Source organism: Eptatretus burgeri, chromosome 11 (assembly GCF_056783735.1).
Source record: "Eptatretus burgeri isolate ZD-2024b chromosome 11, Ebu_testis_v1, whole genome shotgun sequence".
In the NCBI taxonomy this organism is placed as follows: Eukaryota; Metazoa; Chordata; class Myxini; order Myxiniformes; family Myxinidae; genus Eptatretus; species Eptatretus burgeri.
Window position 1 is genome coordinate 31,410,146 of NC_140971.1, and position 24,218 is coordinate 31,434,363.

Genomic DNA, 24,218 nt, shown 5'->3' on the forward strand with positions numbered 1-24,218 from the left:
AAGATAATCACAGAATATACATTGTTTATAGGCTTTTGACTCTGTGTTTAATCCCCATCTTTCACACGCAGGACAATTCTCAAATTTTTCAGATGGAAAATCAGGGATTCAAGGGGCTGAAGATCTAGTATACTATTCATATTTATAAAGTAAAACTTTACTTCAAATAATATTCATCTTCGGTACTTTCATTGGTGCTTTCACAATCATCTATAAAACTACTTTCATAACTATCATTTGAACACAAACTCTCAGTCTCATAGCTGTCTTCTGTTCCAACAGAGATACTATCATCACTCTCATAATCTTCAAAATCTTCAGTTGAATAATAACTCGTATTTAATTAGTAGAAAAAACATTACCATCTATATCTATATACTTTTTTTCATTGACAGATTCAACTACAACATTTTTTTATATTAAAAGTAATTTTCAAATGATCCTTAACTACTATTGAACAAAATGTCATTTCACCTGATATATTAATATCCTTTATTTCATCAGGATTTACATATTTAGGGTTGTTGAAAAAAATGCAAATTTATCCTTGCATATTGCAGATGGTCTTATCTTTTCTTTCTCAAGCTTCATCCATCAGGTTTTTCTTTTTTGATACTTTTTTCTTGTTTCATTGCTTTTTCTAGTTTTGAATATATTGCCAGAAGGAGAGGAAAACTTTTGTTAGAGCTACTTTAATTGATGTAACTCCAGATATACTAAAAGTCCTTCTGCTGAAGGAAATTGAAGAAATCTTATTATTCACCATAATTGTTTTTATTCAATCGTTGTTATATTTATCTTTGTTCAATTTTACATCCTCGACATATTTCTCAGTATCTTTTACAAATGAAGAGATTGATTGAAACGTGTCTTTTGTGTCTTGATACATTGTATTTATTAAGTGAAAAAAGTTTGAGGATAAAATGGTTTCAAGCACAGATTCACCTATAGATTAAATGGAATTTTCATCAAGAAATTTTTATTTTAAGCAAAGTTTTGTCATACAGATATGGTGAATACAACGTACTGCAATGTTTGTAATCATGAATATAAATGTTATAAAAATCACCTTCAAACCAACAAACACACATTCAATCTTTTCAGACAAATATCTCCACTTGACCAAGAAACAAAACATTGTGATAGATGTGATAATGATATTGTTTTAATTTTTTTTCTAATAAACACCATCAATCATGCAAACACAAGAACAATGAAGAAAGGGAAGGTGCCACTCAATTCTTCATTGAAAACACTGATGGGGAATTTAAAGGACATATAAAAATAAGATTGTTTCGCTTTCAAGATCCTGGACCATCTTCAATCATTGAAGCTGTTGATATGGTTAAACAAAGTATTGAAATGATAATTAAAAACACATTAAGTGAAATGAAAACTTTTAAGTTTTATATGGGAGTAAAATTGAATATGGTAAGAGAAGGTGATGAAACTACTCCCTATATGAGGACAAACCCTCACTTTATCTCATCATTTCAAGATTTTGTAAGATGTGATGTTTACGATGAACTCCAGAGATGAGTTGAACTCCAGAGAAGATGTTGATAACATTGTCGTAGGTAGTGGATTTGCCATTACAAAAATAATCTTTTTTGATATACACATCTTAAAATCAGATCCTCTTCAAGCTTCTTCTTATATTGATTTACCAAAATAGATAAAACTTAAGAAAGCGGCTGTTATTATTCAAAACAAAGATAAGAAATGTTTTCTATGGTCTGTTCTTGCTCACTTACATCCTCCACAATGGAATTCTGAAAGGGTTGAACATTATAGGAAATAGGAGAATACATTAAATATTAAAGATTTCAAGTTTCCAATGTCATTGAGAGATATTCCTAAATTTGAGAAATTGGATAATCTATCTGTTAATGTCTAGGGATTAACGGATACAAACAAAGTTCAGATATTAAAAATTTCAAACAACTATAAAAATGATGAAACACACATTGACCTTCTCTACTTTACTTCAAAGGAAAAATCGCCTGATGCTTTCATCAAAAATTTCTCAAGATTAACCAAATCACAATTATACAAGAGAAAATGTAAAACGTATCCTTGCAAGAGATGTCTCAACTCCTTCCATACAAAAGAACGATTAAATCAACATTCGACATATTGTAGGAATCATAAATCAACCGTAATCAATTTTCCAAAAGCAGGTTCAAACATATCATTCAAAGATTTTAACAAATCTATAAAACATCCGTTTGTGATATATGCTGATTTTGAAAGTATCTTTGAAAAGATAGATACTGTTTCTCCAAATCCAAATAAATCATACACAAATAAATATCAAAAACATACTCCTTGTGGTTTCTCTTATTATCTCAAATCATCTGTTGGTGATGAACACAACATGTTAAAACTTTATAGAGGAGAAAATGCCTCAGAGGAGTTTGTAAGACGATTGGAAAAGACTGTGTAAGACGAAGAGAAATAATGGTGAAAACCTTTAAACCCATGTCATTAACAAAGTGAGAGAAAAGGGAATTTAGAAAGAACAGTATCTGTCATATTTGTGAGGAGAAAATTGAGGGAGAGGTCAAGGTTAGGGATCACTGTCATCTTACTGGTAAATATAGAGGTCCAGCTCATTCCCATTCTAATCTTAATTACAAGCCCCCAAACTTTATGCCTGCCTTTCTTCACAACAATGCTCATTGACACACATCTATTTATAAATGAACTTTCAAAGACATCTGGAGATATTTCTGCAATACCCAACACAGATCAAAAATACATCTCATTCACAAAAACAATTCATACATCCCCCATAACCCATACCAGATTCCTTGACACATACAAGTTTATGGCAAGTCCATTATCTAACTTACCATCAAATATTTAAAACTTACCGAAGCGTAAATCACATTTCTCAAATCAAGAAGAGATTGACCTCTTATCACAAAAGGGAATATATCCATATGACTTTATGGATTCATTTGGGAAGTTTAAAGAAACACAGCTTCCTTCAAGGGAAAGTTTCTATGGTAAGTTAAATAAAACTCATATTTCCGATAGAGATTACACACAAGCTAAAAAGGTTTGGAGAAGTTTAATATAAAGAATCTTGGAGAATATCATGATTTGTAACTTAAAACTGATGTATTGTTATTGGCTGATGCGTTTCAAACTTTTAGAACACTCTGTCATAATAAAAAAAATTCTTATGGATAAGACCCTATTCACTATTACACAGCCCTGGGTTTGGCTTGGAGTGCAATGTTAAAAATGACAAAACAGAATTTGGAATTAATCAGTGACATAGATATACTTTTAATTATAGAGAAGGCTAAAAGAGGAAGAATCTCAAGTATGTTCCAAGAGATATGCTAAAGCAAATAACAAATATCTTCCTGATGATAATAAGAATGAGGACAACTCTTCCCTGATGTATTATGATGCTAACAATTTGTATGGGTGAGCTATGTCTCAATCTTTACCTTATGGAAAACTTAAATGGGTTAAAGAAAATCATTATGAAAAAGTTTTACAAGACATTGTTGTCTGCTCTCAAAAAGAATTGGATGAAGCTGAAGTTGGATATTATTTTGAGGTTGATTTACAATATCCAGAAGAACTTCATCAAAAACATAAAGACCTACCTTATGCCCCTGATAAAGAAAGTCCAAGAAAAGAATGGTTATGTGATTACCAACAGTCATTCAATATAAAAGGTAAATCTCCAGAAAAACTACTCGCTACATTAAATGATAAAGAAAGTTACGTTTTGCATCAAAGGAACTTGAGACAATATTTATCTGCTGGGTTGAGAGTGAGGAAAATTCATTGGATTTTGAAATTTAAACATAGTCATTGGTTAAAGAAGTGTATTGATTTTAATACAAAAAGGAGAACAGAAGCAAAAACAGATTTTGAGAGGGACTTTTCTAAATTAATGAATGATGCTGAATTTGGAAAGACTCTGGAAAATGTTAGGAATCGACAAAATATAAGACTTACTACATCTTGGAAGCAGGTTTCAAAGTTAATTAATTGACCAAGTTTTGAGCAAACGGAGGTGTTTTCAGAGAACTTTTGTGCCATTCATTTGAAAAAAGAGAGTATTGAAATCGATAAACCGATTTATACAGGAACATAAATTCTTGACTTGTCAAAGTCGTTAATGTATGACTATTACTATAATAATTTAAAATCAAAGTATAAGGATAATGTGTCATTGTTATGATATGGATACAGATAGTTTTATATTATAAATTAAGACAAGTGATGTATATGAGGATATGATTGATAATATTGATATATATGATACAAGTAATTATAAGTCAGGTGATGTATTGTTTTCATCAAAGAATAAAAAGGTTATTGATAAGTTTAAAGATGAATTGGGTGGGAAGGTCATGAGTGAATTTATAGGATTGAGATCAAAGTCTTATGCTTTTACGTATATTGATAATAATAACATTGAAAGGTGTGATAAGAAGCTAAAGGGAATAAAGAAAAATATAATCAAGGAAACAATAAACTTTAAACATTATTGCAACTGTTTAACCTTAAAGAAGGAAGAGTCCAGAAAAATGAATACAACAAGAAGTTATAAACATCAATTATATACAGAAGAGATAAATAAGAAAGCATGAGGAGCTTTTGATGATAAAAGATATATTTTAGAGAATGGAATCAGTAGTCTACCTTATGTGTTAAGTGTAAGTGTAAGTGTTAAGATATTGGGTTGGGAATTTTAACAGGCTTCCGCCATCTTTTCACTGATTTATAAATGATAGAACCAAGCAAGAACCAAACCAAAGAGTGGAGATGTAATCAGCCTTGATATTTAAATGGAAAAAATAAGAATGTGAGAAATATCAAATAATTCTTGTTGAAGAAATAACCAGGACAAGTCTGAAGACGACAATGGTTCACGAGCGGTATTTGACGATGTAGATTGTTTCAGAAGTCAAGGATGAGACAATGTGATAATTTTTGACCAAGCTTGAAAAATGATCAACATGATGTGGTACGGGTGACAGGTTTTTCGCTGCAAAATGTCGAAAACCCGGTTTCGTTCAGCAACTTTCAAAATTTGACCTTTGCATAACCTTTAAAGGTCAGAAAGCAATGTTGTGGACATTAAAATAAGGAAACAGGATACATGCTCTAGCTTATTGGAGTTAGTTCGTCGAAGAAGGTCGAAAACCCGGGTTGATTCCCACAACTTTGAAAATTTGACCTTTGTGGCCTTTCAAGGTCAAAGGTCAAGGATTATGACCTTTGGTGCAAAACTTCCTCTGGAACATTCCAGGAACAATTTAATGTCATATCGGCTAGATGGCATTTTGCACTCCTCAGATTATCCATACTTTGATGAAATCAGCGTAAAAACAAATTGAAGGAGGGGCCACGGGGCAAGGTGTTCGAGATAGAGCAAAATGTTTTCAAGACTTTTGGTGGGGAATGACCTCAAGATTATGCATAAAAAATATTGTCATCCGAGCTCTCAAAGTTTGGGCGGTCGTATGATTTTTATGTCAAAATTCACAATTTTCTAAGTTTTTGAACTTGACCTTGGGAGGAAAATGAAAAATCGGACAACGACAAATTTCAGACAATTCATTTTGATATTTAAATACTGAAGAACCCATTCCATTCAGTCAATTCCCCAGGAAAAGAAAGATTTTTAATCCGACTACCCCCTACAAATAGCTTGGGCTATTTTTGGGGCTTGGCTCCGCCCACAATGGGCGTAGCACGCCCTCTTCCAGAAAAACACAAATCGACATTGATAGCGAACACATAACCAAGTTTCATCAAGATCGGATCAAAGTCCACGGAGTGATGCTCTGGACAGACAGACACACAGACAAGCCGGTAGGCAGACTTGGGTAGTCGACTACCCAATAGAACCTGATGCGATTAGCCCGTTCAAGGGGAATGACCTGAGGATTAAGCACAAGAAAATTCATGATTCTCGCTTCAAGGGTTAATGCTGCAGATTGTTTTTTCGTTAAAATACCCCCCACATTGAGGTTTTTCGGCCGTTGCTAGGCAACGGAGGGGTCCATAGCAACGGTTCTTTCTCACACATAACTAAGACATACCATGAACCAACCATACCAGTTTCATGTATATCTGACTCATATAGTCTCTGAGAGATAACGAACTTCGTTTTTTTATTGTTTTCGACCAGGGTTCATTCAAAGTCTATCTTCTCCGACGGTTTTCATAGGATCCGGCTGCAAATTTTTAACAATATGGCTGAATGTACTGCCCATAGTCACTCGTTGCCCGATTTTTGATTTTCGAAAAAATAATTTTTTTATGATTTTTTAAAAAATTTCAGTCCCGTTGCTCGGCAACGGTGCTGTCCAGAGCAACGGTTCTCATTTGCACACAACTACATCATGGTATGAACCTACCAACCAAGTTTCATCGAAATCGCCATTGTATTAACGGAGCACTGGACCGAACAGACACATACAGACAAGCACAGACAGACAGAAACACATATCGACAGAAATACTGAGAAGGGCAGAAAAAAAATCTCAATATTTTTTTTTCGACGAGATCGACGACCCAACAGACAAACATATCGACGGAAATATTGATAATAAGGTAGAAAAATCTCAAAAAATTTTTTTCGATAACATCGACAACCCAACAAACATATCGACGGAAATACTGATAATAAGGGAAGAAAAAAATCTCAATTTTTTTTTTTTCCGACTGGATCCACTACCCAACAGACAAGCTGGTGGGCGGACATGGGAAGTTGACTACCCAATAGAACCTGACGCGATGGGCCCGTTCGATGGGGAATGACCTGAGGATTAAGCACAAGAAAATTCATGATTCTCGCTTCAAGGGTGAATGCTGCAGTTTGTTTTTTCGTTAAAATACACCCACATTTAGAGGTTTTTTGGCCGTTGCTAGGCAAGGGAGGGGTCCATAGCAGCACTTCTTTCTCACACATAACTAGGACATACCATGAACCAACCATACCAGTTTCATCTATATCTGACTCATAGTCTCTGAGATATAACGAACTTCGTTTTTTTTTGTTGTTTTCGACCAGGGTTCATTCAAAGTGTATCTTCTCCGACAGTTTTCATAGGATCCGGCTGCAAATGTTTGACAATATGGCTGAATGTACTGCCCATAGTCACTCATTGCCCGATTTTTGATTTTCGAAAAAATAAATTTTTTATGATTTTTTTTTTAATTCAAATTAAAAGTCCAGTTGCGAGGCAACGGTGGTGTCCATAGCAACGGTTCTCATTTGCACACAACTCGGTAATGGTATGAACCTACCAACCAAGTTTCATCGAAATCGCCATTGTATTAACGGAGAACTGGACCGAACAGACACAAACAGACAAGCACAGACAGACAGAAAAACATATCGACGGAAATACTGATAAGGGCATAAAAAAAATCTCAATATTTTTTTTTTCGACGAGATCAACGACCCAACAGACAAACATATCAACGGAAATACTGATAAGGGTAGAAAAAAAAATCTCAATTTTTTTATTTCCGACTGGATGGACCACCCAACAGACAAGCCGGTGGGTGGACATGGAAAGTCCACTACCCAATAGAACCTGACGTGATGGGCCCTTTCGATGGGGAATGACCTGAGGATAAAGCACAAGAAAATTCATGATTCGAGCTTCAAGGGTTAATGCTGCAGATTGTTTTTTCGATAAAATTCCCCCACATTTGGAGGTTTTTCGGCCGTTGCTCGGCAACGGAGTGGTCCGTAGCAACGTTTTTTTCTCACACATAACTAGGAAATACCATGAACCGACCATACCCGTTTCATGTATATCTGACTCATAGTTTCTGAGATATAACGAACTTCGTTTTTTTATTGTTTTCGACCAGGGTTCATTCAAAGTCTATCTTCTCCGAGAGTTTTCATAGGATCCGGCTGGAAATTTTTGACAATATGGCTGAATGTACTGCCCACAGTCGCTCGTGGCCCGATTTTGGATTTTCGAAAAAATAAATTTTATGATTTTTCAAATATTTCAAAGTCCCAATGCTTGGCAACTGTGTTGTCCACAGCAACGGTTCTCATTTGCACACAACTCGGTAGTGGTATGAACCTACCAACCAAGTTTCATCGAAATCGCCATTGTATTAAGGGAGCACTGGACCGAACAGACAAGCACAGACAGACAGACAAACATATGGACGGAAATACTGGGAAGGGGAGAAAAAAATATCTCAAAAAAAATTTTTTTTTTGACGATCGACTTCCCGACATATCGACTGAAATACTGATAATTAGGGTAGAAAAAATGATCTCGACATTTTTTTTTCGACTGGATCGACGACCCAACAGACAAACATATCGACGGAAATACTGATAAGGGTAGAAAAATCTCAAAAAAAAATTTTCGACTCGATCGACTACCCAACAAACATCGACGGAAATACTGATAAGAGTAGAAAAAAAAATCTCAAATTTTTTTTTGGAGATTGACTACCCAACAGACAAGCCGGGAGGCGGACATGGGTTGTCGACTACCCAATAGAACCTGACGCGATGGGCCCGTTCGATGGTGAATGACCTGAGGATAACGCACAAGAAAATTCATTGATTCCAGCTTCAAGGACTAATGCTGCACTTTGTTTTTTCGTTAAAATACCCCAACATGAAGAGGTTTTTCGGCCGTTGCTTGGCAATGGAGGGGTGCATAGCAGCGGTTCTTTCTCACAGATAACGAGGACATATCATGAACCTACCATACCAGTTTCATGGTTTCTGACTCATAGTCTCTGAGATATAACGAACTTAGTTTATTCTTTTCGACCAGGGTTCATTCAAAGTCTATCTTCTCTGACAGTTTTCATAGGATCCGGCTGAAAATTTTTGACAATCTGGCTGAATGTACTGCCCACAGTGGCTCGTGGCCCGGTTTTTGATTTTCGAAAAAATTAATTTTTTATGATTTTTTTTTTTTAATTCAAATTAAAAGTCCAGTCGCGAGGCAACGGTGGTGTCCATAGCAACGGTTCTCATTTGCACACAACTCGGTAATGGTATGAACCTACCAACCAAGTTTAATCGAAATCGCCATTGTATTAACGGAGCACTGGACCGAACAGACACATACAGACAAGCACAGACAGACAGACAAACATATCGACGGAAATACTGATAAAGGGAGAACAAATCTCAACTTTTATTGTTTTATTGTTTTCGACCAGGGTTCATTCAAAGTCAATCTTTTCCGACAGTTTTCATGGAATCCGGCTGGAAAATTTTGACAATATGGCTGAATGTACTGCCCAGTCGCTCATGGCCCGATTTTTGAAAAAATAAATTTTTTATGATTTTTAAAATATTTCAAAGTCCCATTGCTCGGCAACGGTGTTGTCCATAGCAACGGTTCTCATTTGCACACAACTCAGTTGGTCGGTTCATACCATTTCCGAGTTTCATCGAAATCGCCATTGTATTAACGGAGCACTGGACCGAACAGACACATAGAGACAAGCAAAGACAGACAGAAAAACATATCGACGGAAATACTGATAAGGGGAGAAAAAAAATCTCAAAAAAATTTTTTTTGGACGATCGACTACCCAACATCTTGACGGAAATACTGATAATTAGGGTAGAAAAAAAAATATCGACATTTTTTTTTTTCGATGAGATCGACTTCCCAACAGACAAACATATCGACGGAAATACTGATAAGAGTAGAAAAATCTCAAAAAAAAAAATTTCGACGACATCGACTACCCAACAAACATTGACGGAAATACTGATAATAAGGGTAGAAAAAAGAATCTCAATTTTTTTTTTTGGACGAGATTGACTATCCAACAGACAAGCCAGGAGGCGGACATGGGTCGTCGACTACCCAATAGAACCTGACGCGATGGGCCCTTTCGATGGGGAATGACCTGAGGGTTAAGCACAAGAAAATTCATGATTCTCGCTTCAAGGGTGAATGCTGCAGTTTGTTTTTTCGTTAAAATACCCCCACATTTAGAGGTTTTTCGGCCGTTGCTAGGGAACGGAGAGGTCCATAGCAGCGGTTCTTTCTCACACATAACTAGAACATACCATACCAGTTTTATGTATATCTGACTCATAGTCTCTGAGATATAACGAACTTCGTTTTTTAGTTGTTTTCTGTTCAGAGAGCTGAGGCGTAAAACTGTACGTGCACTAAGGGTGGACAAGGAGGCCGATGTGCGAGGAATCTGTGAGGGGGTAGAGCATCACCTGTGGACAGGTGATTCTCGCCCGATTACAGGGGAATTCACGCAAAGCGTTCATCCAAGCCCATCCCTCGGAGCACTGCAGTTAATGCAGAGAGTGGTAGGCTCTTGACAGATGAGTCTGAAGTGAAGGACGCTGGGCCGGTTACTGAGCGGTTGTACCAGGCTGATCCACCAGCTGTCGAGTTGGACGTCAAGGGTGTTACAATCCCTGTTGCTCACCCTCCAATCAACTGTGGTCCACCTTCGCTTGTGGAAACACAGGCTCCGGTGAACCGGTTGAAATGGGGTAAAGCTCCAGGGATCTGTGGCATCCATGCTGAACTTCTCAAGGCTGGTGGAAATGCTGCACTTGTGTCGTTGCATGCAGTTTTGTGCCTGCCTGGAACACAGGCATCATCCCAACTGATTGGAAGAGGGGCCTTGTTGTCCCTCTCTGGAAAGGGAAGGGTGATTGCCAAGACTGCAACAACTACCGAAGTGTGACGCTGCTCTCAGTGCCGGGCAAGGTCTTTGCGCGGATAATTCTTGATAGGGTTCGCCACCATCTGCTTGAGCACCAGCATCCAGAGCAGTCAGGCTTTACACCAAAGAGGTCAACGATTGACCGTATCCTTGCTCTTCGGGTCCTCACCAAATGCAGACGAGAGTTTTGGCAGGGGCTGCTTGCTGCCTATGTTGATCTCTGTAAAGCATTCGATTCAGTGAATCGGGATGCCCTCTGTAGGATTCTTGGTCTTTGTGGGGTGGCACCAAAACTGATCGATCTGATGTCTGAACTCTACTCTGGTACGGAGAGTGCTGTGAAATGTGGTGGTACCATCTCCGACTTATTTCCATTTGTTACTGGAGTTCATCAGGGGTGTGTACTGGCCCCCACACTTTTCAGCACTTGTATGGACTGGATTCTAGGGAGGATGTTGGAGAGGTCAAGCTGCGGTGCATCGTTTGGGAATGTCAAGATCTCGGACCTTGATTTGGCAGATGATGCAGTCATCTTTGCGGAGACTTTAGATATCCTTTTGGGGGCCCTCGAGGTGCTGAAAGAGGAGTTGGTGCCGCTGGGATTACTTGTTTCTTGGGTCAAAACTAAGATCCAGGGTTTCAATGATATCTTGGATGCTGCTGTCCTATCTGTGTCTGTTTGTGGTGAGTCTGTTGAGGTCATGGAGAGATTCACTTACCTTGGCAGTGATATTCATGTCTCTGCTGGCTGTGAGTCAGAGATCAATAGATGTCTGGGTCGGGCCTGGGGAGTCATGGATTCACTGGATCATGGGGTGTGGCGCTGCCGGTACCTGTGCGGGAGGACGAACGTCCGAGTCTTCAGGTCCTTGGTACTTCCAGTCTTGCTCTTTGGGTGCGAGACTTGGACTCTGACCAAGGATCTGAGACGGAGACTTAATTCCTTTGGTACCAGGTCTCTTCAGAGAATCCTTGGCTATCGCTGGTCGGATTTTGTGTCCACGAGCGGTTGCTGAGAGAGACTCGGATGAGATTTGTTACCTGCATAGTCCGTGAGCGTCAGTTGCGGCTGTATGGACATGTGGCTCCTTTTCCTGACGCTGATCCGACTAACCAGATTCTCTCACTGAGGGAGTCTCGTGAGTGGAGGAGTCCAATGGGCTGACCATGTGCCTCATGGTTGCAGCAGGTTGACCGGCATCTCAAGGAGATGGGGATGTGCCTGGCATCTGCCTGGGGGATGGCCAGACGGAGGCCCCTGGAGTACCGGTGGAAAGTGGACGCAGCAACGCACTGTTCTGGCACATGCTCCCATACCTGACCTGACCTGACACCCTCAAATTCATTGTGCTAAAAATGCATCTACACCATGATAGCTGCCTGCCTTACCATCTGTAGATCAGGGTCCTCAGCAGCTGCAGCTCGGACCTGTTCTTGTCTCATGGCACTCACCAGCATGTCACGCACCAGGCAGTGAACCATGACTTCGATGTCATCCTCCATCTGGTTGTCTGATCAGTCACCAAGTAAGTTTGCACAACTCAGTGTGTCAGCTACATGTACTTACCCAGGACATACCTCACATCTCGTTCATATCACTATAATCTCAAAAGCATTATCTGCAGTCGCGGAGTCGTGTTGCCCAGGTGTTTCTTGAAAATTGCCTCTGGAGGGCGGTGTTCCGTCTGCACATTCACTGGCGTTCCGTACACATACTGGTGGAATTTGTGACGTGCGTCGCAGATTGCCAACAGTTCCTTTTCAATCTGTGCATAGTTCTTTTTAGTATCTGTCATGGACCTTCATGTTTAGTGAACTGGCCGACCCTCCTGGAGCAGACAACAACCAAGCCCACTCTGATTAGCATCTGCTTGGATTGTCACTGGCTTGGAGACATCGTAGTATCTCAGAACGGGTTCTGTTGCCAATGCTGCTTTGACCTTGTTGAGACTTTGTGTGTGTTCCACTTCTCAGCTCCAGGCTGCATCTTCCTTGAGCAGTGCACGGATCAGTGCCATGGTCTCCGACTCGTTCGGCATATATATTGTGTTAGGTATTTGATCATGCCCAACATGCGCTGAAGTGCTGGCTTGTCTTCTGGTGTCGGCATGTCAGCAACTGCTCGGATCTTGGACTTGTCTGGTGTCAGTCCCTCTGGAGTGATGATGTTGACCATGTGCAGCACTTTGGGCACTCGGAACTGTACCTTGGTCCTGTTGAACTTCACCTGTTGTTGGCGAGCTCTGCATAACCTTCTGCAATATTTAGTCATGTTCTTCCATGGTTTCGGTGGGCAATGATCATGTCGTCAGCAATAACCTGCGCACCCACAATGTTGCTGAAGGCTTCCTGGTTTCTCTTGTGCATGATTTCACTTGCTGACAGTATGCCAAGAGGCATGTGGCAGAATCTCATCCTTCCCCAGGGTGTATTAAATGTGCACAGGTAGGAGGACTTCTCTGTCAGCTTCACATGCCAGTACCCATCTGCCATGTCAATCACTGTGAACACCTTGTTGTTGCTCAGTTTTCTCTGCACATCACTTGGTGTAGACATTGTGTATCTCTCTCGCTTGATTGCACGGTTCAGCGGCTTTGGGTCTAGCCAGATTCTCATGCGGCCATCTTTTTTTCAGTGATTATGAGGTTACTAACCCAGTCGGTGGGCTTGTAGACCTTGGTCACTTTACCACGTTTCTCCAGCTGCTCCAACGTGTCTTTCAGCTTCTCATACTTTGCATCGGGAATACGTCTGGCTGGCTGAACAGTCGGCGTGACATCTGGATACAGCTCAATTTCGTACTCCTGCTTCTACTGACCAGTGCCTATGAACACCTCTGTGTATTGCTCGAGCATCCTCTCCTTGGTCAGTGGAGCATGCAGTGAATCTATACGCTTGATAAGGCCCAGCTTCGCACATGCCTTTTGCCCTTGTATGGGAACAGTGATTTACTCAGTTACATAGAATTTGATTCTCCAGTCCTGCCCTTTGTGCTTGCAGGGAATCACTGTTGCACCCAATGGCTGAATCCTGCCATCACCAAAAGCAATGAGATGACGTTGGTGGGTGTTATGGAGTGCTCAGGCATTGCAATAGTCAAGGTAGCAAGCGAGATTACGTTTGTCTGGGCACCTGTATCGAGCTTGATGTTCACCACACTCTGGCCAACTGTAAGCTCTTCTTGCCGCCTGCCCACAGGCCGGGTGATGTCATCATCCAGGTTACCGATGAGCACTGAATCTATGACCAGAAACTTCAGTACCTTGCTCGGGATCTGCATCCAGAAGATGTACCCTTCTTGTGCCAGCACCCTTGCATACAGCAGTCCAGTGATTCTTGCCTCCACACTTGGCACACGTTTTGCCAAATGCCGGACACCTGCACTGCCCAGGACTGCAGTTCTTGCCACAGTACTCACACACAGGCTGAGTAAGGCTTTCCCATCACCTTTTGGTAGCTGCTGTCATGGCTCTGGCTGCAGGCTTGGCCTTGGCTTGCTTGGGAAAGGTGGTGTGCTGTTGTTGCCTCTCTTTATCCACTGCATAGACATGCCGTCGAGCTGCTGCCTGCTTGAATCGGTGGCATGACATATGTCCAAAGCTCTCTGCAGTGTGACCTCACCTTCCCAAAGTAGTCTCTCCTGAGATCTCTCGTCTCGCACACCAAACACAATCTTATCTCGAATCATGAGTTCTTCTTGAGGTCCGAACTCGCACGTGGCTGCTTGTATTCTGAGTTCAATGAGCCATTGTTCCATCGTCTCACCCTCTTCCTGGTCACGTTTCCAAAAACGATACCTCTCGTACACAACGTTTTTCCTTGGTCTGCAGTAATCCGCGAACTTCTGCAGCACCAACTCATAATCATTCACATTGCCACCCTCAGCAAAGGTAAACGTCTTGTGAATTGCCAGGGAGTCCAGTCCCGCCAATTCAAGCAAAATGCTGACCTGCACATCAGAGTCTTTTTTCTTGAGCTCAGCGGCCTTGAAGTAGTTGGAGAATCGTACAGCCCCTTCTGACACCATGTAACAGCATCGACCATACGCATGTCTCTGGCTCAAGCGGAAGTGACACTTCATTTATTGGTCCACATAAGGAACACTGTATACATTCTGTTACAGTTAGAGGCGTTCCAAGAAAGAAATTGGATTGGTTCCAAAGTCGATGCAGGTCAACCTGGGCAGGAGTGCTGATTGATGACCAGAACATTCCAAATGGATCAAGAAGTAACTGGCTCTGCCAGGTATAGGCAGTGGTTCAGATGTGAGGTCTGGCTTGGTAGGTTGAATGTGGGATCAATGGAGGGGAGAGGAGTCAAGGTTGTGGAGATGATGCAGAAAAGATGTCAAAGTGTTGTGTGTGCACTAGACCAGATGGAAAGAAGACAGGTTGAGGAGGTTGGTGGGAGGATACAAGCTGTTGCACGTATGTGGGGTGGAAGGAGTAATGGTTTGGCGATAATATGATCAGAAGAGATCAGCAAGCTGATGGTAAGAGTGAAAAGGTGGTAGGGATGGATAGTTATGGAATGGGTGATAGAGGCAAATGGTGTGTGTTATGTCAGTATATGGGCCATACATGGGAAGAACTGGGGCGGAGAAGCAGGAATTCAGGGACACACTGGAGAGGTTGATGGGAATGGTTGAACTAGATGTGATGCTGTGCGTTGTGGAGGACTTTAACGCTCATGTGGGAGTAGCAAAGCTGGGTGAAGAGGAATGTGTTGATAAGTATGGTTGGAGCCGGACATCAGCAGCCAACGCGCTCAGACTCATGACCCTGAGATCCAAAGCCAGCCACCTTAACCATTAAGCCAACTTTTAAGGCTTTTAGAAAGAGGGTCAGAAAAAGCTAATGTGTGAAAAACGCTTGTTTTGGGCAAATAGAAACGTTTTTGCATGAATAAGGTTTCTTATGGAAAATTTGTTATTTTGCTTACTTAAAAAAAAAAAACACAACCCTGTGGAAAATGTGTTATAAAAAAACACTATTTGATTAAAAACACACATTTCTGCATGAGAATAGTGATTTGGAACAAGAACTGAGGTCAGAACAAGCTAATGTGTGAAAACCCCATCCACCAAACATTCCTTTTCCCCAAGACCCAAATTCCCACCTTTTGTTATAGTCATGGTATTTTTCATCCTAAACCTTAATTTTGGCAGCTAGATCCTCAATTTGCTATAAGTTATCAGGGAGATATATGCAACATTCAGATCCCACAATTGTACAAGTTCCTCCCTGTGCCACCAATAAAAAAACATTGAGGGCAATACAATTCTGTATAGCTACTGTCTGTATAGCAACCATTTCAGCATTAATATCAAGCAATTCCAAAGCAGCCTCCATATCAATGCGTTCACGAGCCACCTTCCAATCGCCATACAAAGAGAAGGTGATCATGAAGAATCATTCAGTCGCGGTGATGGCTCTTTTACTCCGGCTTGGGTTTTGAAGTGAAGAAAGGGTGAGCAACCGCCATAGCTTAAATGACAAGAACCCATCCAATTAATTGGAAGCCATGGATCTTCTTACGTAAATTAAAGTTAGGCCAGTACCAGTTACTAAAGTTTTGTCATTGGATACAGTTTTTAGTACCGTTAGTTGTTTTCCTAACTGTGCTGATATTATCATGCTGATTTTCTCATTGCATCTATCTTATGGAACATCCACACCACTCATTCCATATAAAAGATACTGCTAAAAGTGGTATTACACTCTTCATTAAATGAGGTATGTGAGTATATTCACCGAACAAGTATTTTATTCAGTCTTTGAATGTTTTCGAGAGATAGCCAAGTAAGTGTTAATTCCATGTATCCCATATGGATGTGAATATGCTTTTATACTTGCTGCCAAATCCATGTTGCTTCTACTCTTATGTAGCTCTTCTTTATATGTTAACTCCCTTTCTATGTATGCGATTAATAACTTTGTAAATAGGTGCGGGTATGTAAAAATGTAAAAAGTATGTGCGCTTCCTTGATGCATATACATGCAAGCATTAGCACAAGTAGCATTCATTGGTCCTATTGACCATGGGATTGCCCCTATATCTCTATCTTCCAACATTTCCAATTAACTTTCATCATTCCATTTTATCACTTTACTTTGTGTTGATCGTGGGACATGGATGCAAATCCAGCAACTACTTTTGTTCCATGTTCCTGGCATATTGTAGCGAGGTGGCTAAGAATGTATTAATCCCATGTGTATTAATTCCGTGCCAGCCATCTGGATGTGAATGTGCTCTTTCCTTAGCAGCTAATTGTCTTTTACATTGACACTTATGTGAGCGTGGGTGTCCATCTTGTTTTTCTTAATTTAAAGAATAATTTTTTCCCAAACCTGTTAGCATAGAATTAACATGGAATCATGCTGATAGACCATGGTACCACAGCCAATAGGAAGTATAGGTCACAACTGTAAACCACAAGTTCGTAGCTCTTCATTGGAGTTTCCTTCGTTGTCATGAGCTTTCTTGCATTGGGAAGGGTGGATCCATGTGGCTCGGCCTTTCACTGCTGCGTGGGTGGCCAGCAAAACCTGGTGGAGTCCGTCCACCTTGGCTGAAGAGTGCCCCCTCCCTTTTTGTGAGATTTTATCAAAACAAAGTTTCCAGGCTGGAAACTGTGGCATTCAGCAACAGCTGGCTCCGGCAATGTTTCCTTCACCTTCCTTTACCTGGGAATAAAACTTTGATAGCATTTGTTAGAGCAATATAGAATGCAAACACGGTATCATCCATCCCCTCCAAAGTTAATGGAGCTGAAAATGACATTCTCACTGGCCTTAAAGCTACAGGTAAGGCATCTGACCATTTTTAAACCTGTCTGTCTACAAATCTTTCCCAGTTAATTTTTTTGGAATCCCATTTTGTCTTTCTGCAGCTTTGGCTGATTGTGTGTTTGCAGGAATAAGGTTTTTTGATGGCAGGTGCAATGGAAATGTTGTTTTACCTGTAAGGCTTTACATAATTCCTTTTACATCTTGACCCCTAAATTGAGTCTCATTATCACTTGAGAGTTTGCAAGGTATGCTGAATCTACATATGAATTCTCTCGTTAACACTTTAGCCACTGTATTAGTATCTATCTGCCTACATGGGTATGCCCCAACCCATTTAGAAAACATATCCACTACGACTAGGATAAACTCATACTCACAACATTTTGGTATTTGCACGAAATCAATTTGAACATGTACAAATTAATGGTACGATTGATGGAGGTTGGGCCACTGGAACCATTTGAGGTCCCCTTGCAGGATTATGTTCTTGACAAATTTTGCACATCCTACAATATTGTTCTGCAATTGGGGTAAAACCTAGGACATATCCATTGCTTCACGATAGAGGAACACATACCCTCCCTCTCCACTTAGCTCATATGTCTATGCACCAGATGAGAAAACCAAGTTACCAAAGCTTGAGGAGCCACAACGTGGCCATCATGTGACTTCCAAAGCTTAACATCATTGTCAAATGTACATCCAGACACGACCCACACATCTCGCTTGCCTTCATCAACAGCCGCCTGCAGTACAGTCACATCATCAAGGGTCAGAGAGTGTATGTGTACTGTGGAAAAATATTGAGATACCATTAAACATCAAAACTTTCCACATGAGCTTCACACTTCATTACAGCAATATCATAAGATGTGAAGAACCCACGTTGTCTCCAGAGGGCGCCAAAGTCATGCGCAATCCCGTACACATAGCGTGAGTCAGTCTTTCAATTTGTCCCTTTGCAAGACAGCAAGCTCTGGTTAATGCAAAAACTTCTGCTCGTTTGTGCTGAGAAATTTGGAGGTAATTTCCCACTTTCCAGCGCTTTAAAACCATAGCAAGTGACATATCCCGAGATCAATGATCTGACTGGTGCCCTAGATGATTATAATCTGTCCACGCAAAGTATCAAATCAGGATTTGGAAATGGGGTGTCTCTCAAGTCCTGGCATGAGCACCACTGAATCATAACATTTGTTGTGGTTAGCAAAACGAGTTCATACATAGTAGCCCGTGAGGCTGACAAATGCTGCTTTTTTTTTTTTTTTACTCTCAACAAAACAGCGATAATGACATGTGACACAACGAGTATCAATAGTTTCCCCAAGACAATGGTCTCAGCAGCCCACACCGCATAAGAGGCAGCTGCTTGGCTCTCAGACATTGTGGAAACCACAAAGCAACCACGTCCAGCTTTGTGCTACAATAGACTATCGGTCACATTTTCCTTCCATGTTTCTTTGTTAATACAGCATGTGCACACCCTCACATCTTGTCGCTTAATGCTGGAGATTTACATCGCCTGGACATGGGAACAATAATCCCCCCACTCCGACAGCACCTGGACCATGGGAGCCACTCCTGCCCTCGCCCCACTGCTATGGATGTTGTGGCTTGTGAGGCAATCTTTTAGTCACATCTATCATGTGTATAACCTGACAGTAAAGAACCATCAATTGCACTTCCTAAATTTTTACATGATGCCGGTACTAACTTGCCAACTCCTCTCAATGGACGTCGGGAGATCTTTAACGTCCACAAAATAATGCTAGCAGATGGTACGTCCATCCGAGGAATGACACACTTTGATGCATTGCCTGCCAGGATGAGTTGGTACATGTTTAGCAAAATCTGACTTCAGAATGCAGTTAAAATCATTCTCACTGAACCTGAAAGTGCATACCTACTCCAGATGAGAATCCTGATGTTTGGATAAAATCTAACAAGCAAAATAATCGATGATAACAATAATACAGTATGCTGCATATGACGTTATATTTACTGATCATTCGATCGCTTTTCACATCGGAATCCCCTTCAATTCCCTACCTCCTCGTTTCATCTCACCAACGTCTCAGACTCAAAAGACAGGTTTAAATCTGGACACCAAATGCCCAGAAAACCAATCCACATGAGTGCCAATGTCAAAAGGAGTTAGGCAGGTCACATGTGCAAGACAAGAGCTCCAGAATATAACTTGCCAAACGGGATGAGTCATTGCAGAAGGAATTGCATTAGATGAGAAAGGACAGAATATTTCTTCCACACTCCTGCAAAATAATATCACTGTACACCATATTAATGTGAATGACTTGCCAATGCAACAATGTGAGCAACAACCAAGACAGCCCTTAATGTGAACGCTTCACTGTGAGGTGTACACTGAGGCGGGGACATGACCATGGTGCACATTTTATCAAACAAAGCAAATAATCATGCGTGGTCATGTTGGAAAGTGAGTGGACAGACTTGCAGGGCAGAAGAACGAAGCTGTGTTCCTGTCCATAAATTATGGTCTGTGCCTTTTCTCACATTTTCTCTCTCAACTGCAATTTATTTTACCCAGAACACCTAAGCATTTTCAATCATATATGATTCAAATGTATCTCTTGCATTGCTGGTTTTAAAATGCAATGGACCTTAACACATAACCTTCCCTTGTCTTGCCAAATATTATCCCTCCCTCCTTCCCATTGCACTTACTTGCAATGTGGGTGTGAGGGCTCCTTTATACCATCTGTTGATTTAATTTTGTAAAACGATCAACAGAATGGACATCTGACTGCAATTTCATATTCAAGCCATTTATGAAAGCATGAGACAGAGGCATTTCAATTTAATTATCTTTCATTCCTGAATGTTCCCCCCCCCCAAACACTGCCCATAGTGTTCGATGTAGTCAGTTACAGGGCTTGCAGCCTTTTTCTGTTCCTGCTGGGTTACTTGTTTTGACGTCTGAGAAACAGTGGTGCATGGGGAATCCAATGGGGCTACATCTGATGTTTCGACGGTGACGGTGCACTTCACCCTCGCCGGAGCATATGATGGCAACCAATTGAGTAAATTCTACTTTTACTGCTCTTTGTACTTTCTTTTAAATTTTCAGTAGCATTCGAGTTGTAACTCCACTTAAAATTAAAGTCCGTAATTATCATCCATATACTTAGCACAAGTTTCCTTCTCAAATCAAACGGAAGTAAACTTACATAATTCACAATACACTTCTGACACACACACACACACACACACACACACACACACACACACACACACACACACACACACACACACACACACACACACACACACACACACACACACACACACACACACACACACACACACACACACACACATTATTCCTTAAAGCATGCAGAATGTTGACCATATACCAGCATAAACAATAGATCATAATACACAAAACCTATTTCATCAACACATAAAATATCTCGAACCTCCAAAACATCCAACCAATTGAACTCTTACTCACTGGGACAGCTTTTCAACCCATCCTCTCTACTTCTGGAAATGCCAATCCTGTGCAAGAGTTTTGCCGGACATCAACTCGTCTCTCTGTGCCATCAATTATTCTAACTTTGGCTCTGGTACAGCAGGACGTTATACTATACGCACAGAGGGGACTTTCACCCTTTATACCACTTTGGGTGATTTTTCCTCCTGAATACCCACATCTTAACAAAACATCAGACATCTAACCAAGGAACTTCTAACCCATGTCTTACTCTGGGGACTTTCACCCCTTTGAAAACATTCCTGAATGCAACAGGATTAACCTGTTCCCCATGGCACACGGGGAATCAACGAGAATGACATTAGTCGTCCCGAATAAGTGATTCAACTCTGAACACCCAGACAAAATTTTCGGATCACATTACCCAGTCGGCTGGAGACAGGGCCAATGACCTGTGATGACAGCAAACACAGAAGAATTAGGGACTTTCAAAAGGTTTCCTTTACCTTGTTTTAGCTGGCTTTGTGTTTACTGCACACCCAGGTGCTGCTCTCCAACCTCCTCTCCTCCAGGGTTTGCAATCCTGTCAATGATGCCAAAACTGTTGAAGAAAACTCCCTCACAGGTTCTTTTAATACTTAATTTAAACAGAGTTGACTCACTTGAAACATACGTATGGAGAGAGGCACTCCAACAATGGTTGGATCCTATGTAACCAAGTCCTCAACAAGTGTTCCTTTTTATACACACAAGCAAACATGCAATGAGACGATTTGATCAAAACTGCTTATGGAAGATGAACTCAGCAAAATTCAAAAGCACAAACATATTTCTCAAGATTCAATGATGAAATTCACAGCTGCTTGCGAGTGGATAACACTGGCAACAACAAATTTGTTGTCTGCATTTTTTAAGCTGATTTAGGACGAATCTGATGCGCTGAATCCAAAACTCACATTAGTTTTGTTCAATCAGGTCAAGTTTTTGAGATATGGCCACATGTCGTTTTTTACATTTTTGTTCACATGTACGCATGTGTGGAGCATTTTAGAAGAAGTTGGTGGGGGTAAAATGTCATGTCAAATAATTGTTTTGATTGGAAATAATTATTTTAATGACAAGAAGTATTCAGGTACGATAGTTCTGGGTGATTATGTCGAAAAGGGATCAGTTTGAAGTCATAAAACCTCAAAATCTTCCAAAAATTGGTGAGGCAAAGCATAAAGTTTGTGGATCAAAACTAAAGTTAATGGGGCAGATTTTGTAATAATGTGGTACAAAAAAGTTGTATTTCTTGAAATAACGAACTCTGAAGAATGTACAATACCTACATGCGCCAATTTATGACATGCGCTTCTGCTCAAGCTTGGAGTGCCACAGTACGAACCCAAAGATTGGAGACTGTTCATTGACAGCAGCAAGCGATCACTGAAATGTGTTCTGCTACACAACGGCAACCAGTTTGCCTCTGTACCATTCGCTCACTCCACTACACTGAAGGAGAAGTATGAAGCGGTGAAGTACGTGCTGGAGAAAATTGGTTATGATCAGCATAAGTGGTTTATTTGTGTTGACCTGAAGATGGTGAACTTTTTGTTGGGACAACAGTCTGGCTTCACCAAGTACCCATGTTTTCTGTGCATGTGGGATAGTAGGGACCGTGCTCAGCATTACACGAAGAAGGACTGGCCTGTGCGGGAGGAATTGGTGCCATGCAAAGAAAGGAACGTCATCAACGGCCCTCTGGTAGACAGAGACAGAATACTCTTCCCACCGCTGCACATCAAGCTCGGCTTAATCAAGCAGTTCACCAAGGCTCTGGACAAAGATGGTGACTGCTTCACTTACTTGTGCCAGGCTTTTCCAGGATTGACCATGGAGAAGTTGAAAGCTGGCATCTTTGATGGTTCTCAGATCCGTCAGCTCATCAGAGATCCAGAGTTCAAAAACTCAATGAACGAAGTGGAACTGGAAGCGTGGAAGACATTTGTTTTGGTAGTGAAGAACTTTCTTGGCAACAATAAGGCCAGAAACTACGCAGAACTTGTCAACAACATGCTGACTGCTTTCAGAAACCTGGGCTGCAACATGAGCATCAAGATGCACTACCTATTTTCACATATGAACCGGTTTCCTGAGAACCTGGGTTCAATGAGTGACGAGCAGGGGGAGAGATTCCATCAGGACATGAAGGAGATGGAGACCAGGTATCAGGGTCGCTGGGACGCAGTCATGATGGCTGACTACTGTTGGAATCTGAAGAGAGACCTCCCTGCCGCTGAACATTCCAGGAGTTCGAAGAAACGGAAGTTCAAGCCCTGAAGTTTGAACAGTGGTGACGCAACATGCAATTTACTTGTACTTACCTTTATCAATGCCCACCATTCAGATGACAGTAATCGATGTTTCTATCATGTAATCAATAAATGTTGTTGGCAAAACATTTTTTTTTCTTAAAAACATGTTTAGGATGATATGTGTTGACAAAAATCAGCTGATGATGCCACAAAAATGTAATTGATTTTGTCACAAGATCTGATTTTTTCAAATCAACTTAGCACAAAAACCTGACCTGATGGAGAGAAACGGATGCCATTCCCTGATTCAGCAGTGCCAGAATACCCTAATTCACTTGTAGAAATCTAGACAACATTCAGAAAGTAAAAAATTGTTGACCAGTGTAATGACCACTTCAGCACTTTCCAAAGCTAGCTCCAGAAAACAGGCACTTAAAGGAGCTAAAATATAATTATTTAAAAAAATATTTATTCTAAACTATATTTATTATAATTATAAACCAGAATATAAAAGCTTTTTAATCATGTAACTAAATAGTTCTTGTCAATTTGATCAATCATTGTCAATTTATAGATCACTAAGAAAATGAATTAAGAGTACAGAAAAGGTTGTGATTAAATCCCTAACATATTCTCACATTCTACATCGCTTCTAATATAAACCAAACTACCTCAATAAGTGTAAACTTGTACTGATTTAAGTTTAATGCAAAACTTTCTAATGTCAAATAATTGCTGTTCTAATTTACAAGCTCTTCATTTTTCATTGTGAAAGCAAAGCCCCATGGAATGGCCTCCCAAACAGACAGGAGAAGAGAACATCTACTTATCTTGCAAGCCATGCATTTTGCAAGAGCACCCAGGATTTTTAAATGGTGAGATCACTCCGACTGAGGTGAGTGATCTCACCATGAATTAATATAATGCATTGGCCTTTATTTATTTAAACTGCATAATTTCTTCAATGCTTTT

General features: G+C 40.5%; 1 protein-coding gene across 4 annotated transcripts; it reads right to left on the minus strand.

Moving 5' to 3' along the window:
* Positions 1-1,147: 1,147 nt before the first annotated feature.
* Positions 1,148-23,625, minus strand: LOC147016771 (uncharacterized). 4 transcript variants are annotated; one of them, XM_085845745.1, is made up of 2 exons: positions 21,489-23,625; positions 1,148-21,401 (listed from the first exon to the last, which is right to left on the minus strand). In XM_085845745.1, the coding sequence occupies exon 2, from the start codon at positions 14,765-14,767 to the stop codon at positions 14,150-14,152; it is 618 nt and encodes a 205-aa protein (XP_085701871.1). In that variant the 5' UTR covers positions 14,768-21,401; positions 21,489-23,625; the 3' UTR covers positions 1,148-14,149. The 4 variants fall into 4 exon arrangements, with proteins under 4 accessions (XP_085701871.1, XP_085701872.1, XP_085701873.1 ...); XM_085845746.1 differs by having other exon boundaries at positions 1,148-18,223; positions 19,527-23,625; XM_085845747.1 differs by having other exon boundaries at positions 1,148-19,747; positions 21,612-21,649.
* Between the last annotated feature and the right edge of the window lie 593 nt (positions 23,626-24,218).

Excerpts from the sequence above, each read along its gene's own strand:
- LOC147016771 (XM_085845745.1), bottom strand. The coding sequence starts at position 14,767 with ATGAAGTGTCACTTCCGCTTGAGCCAGAGACATGCGTATGGTCGATGC.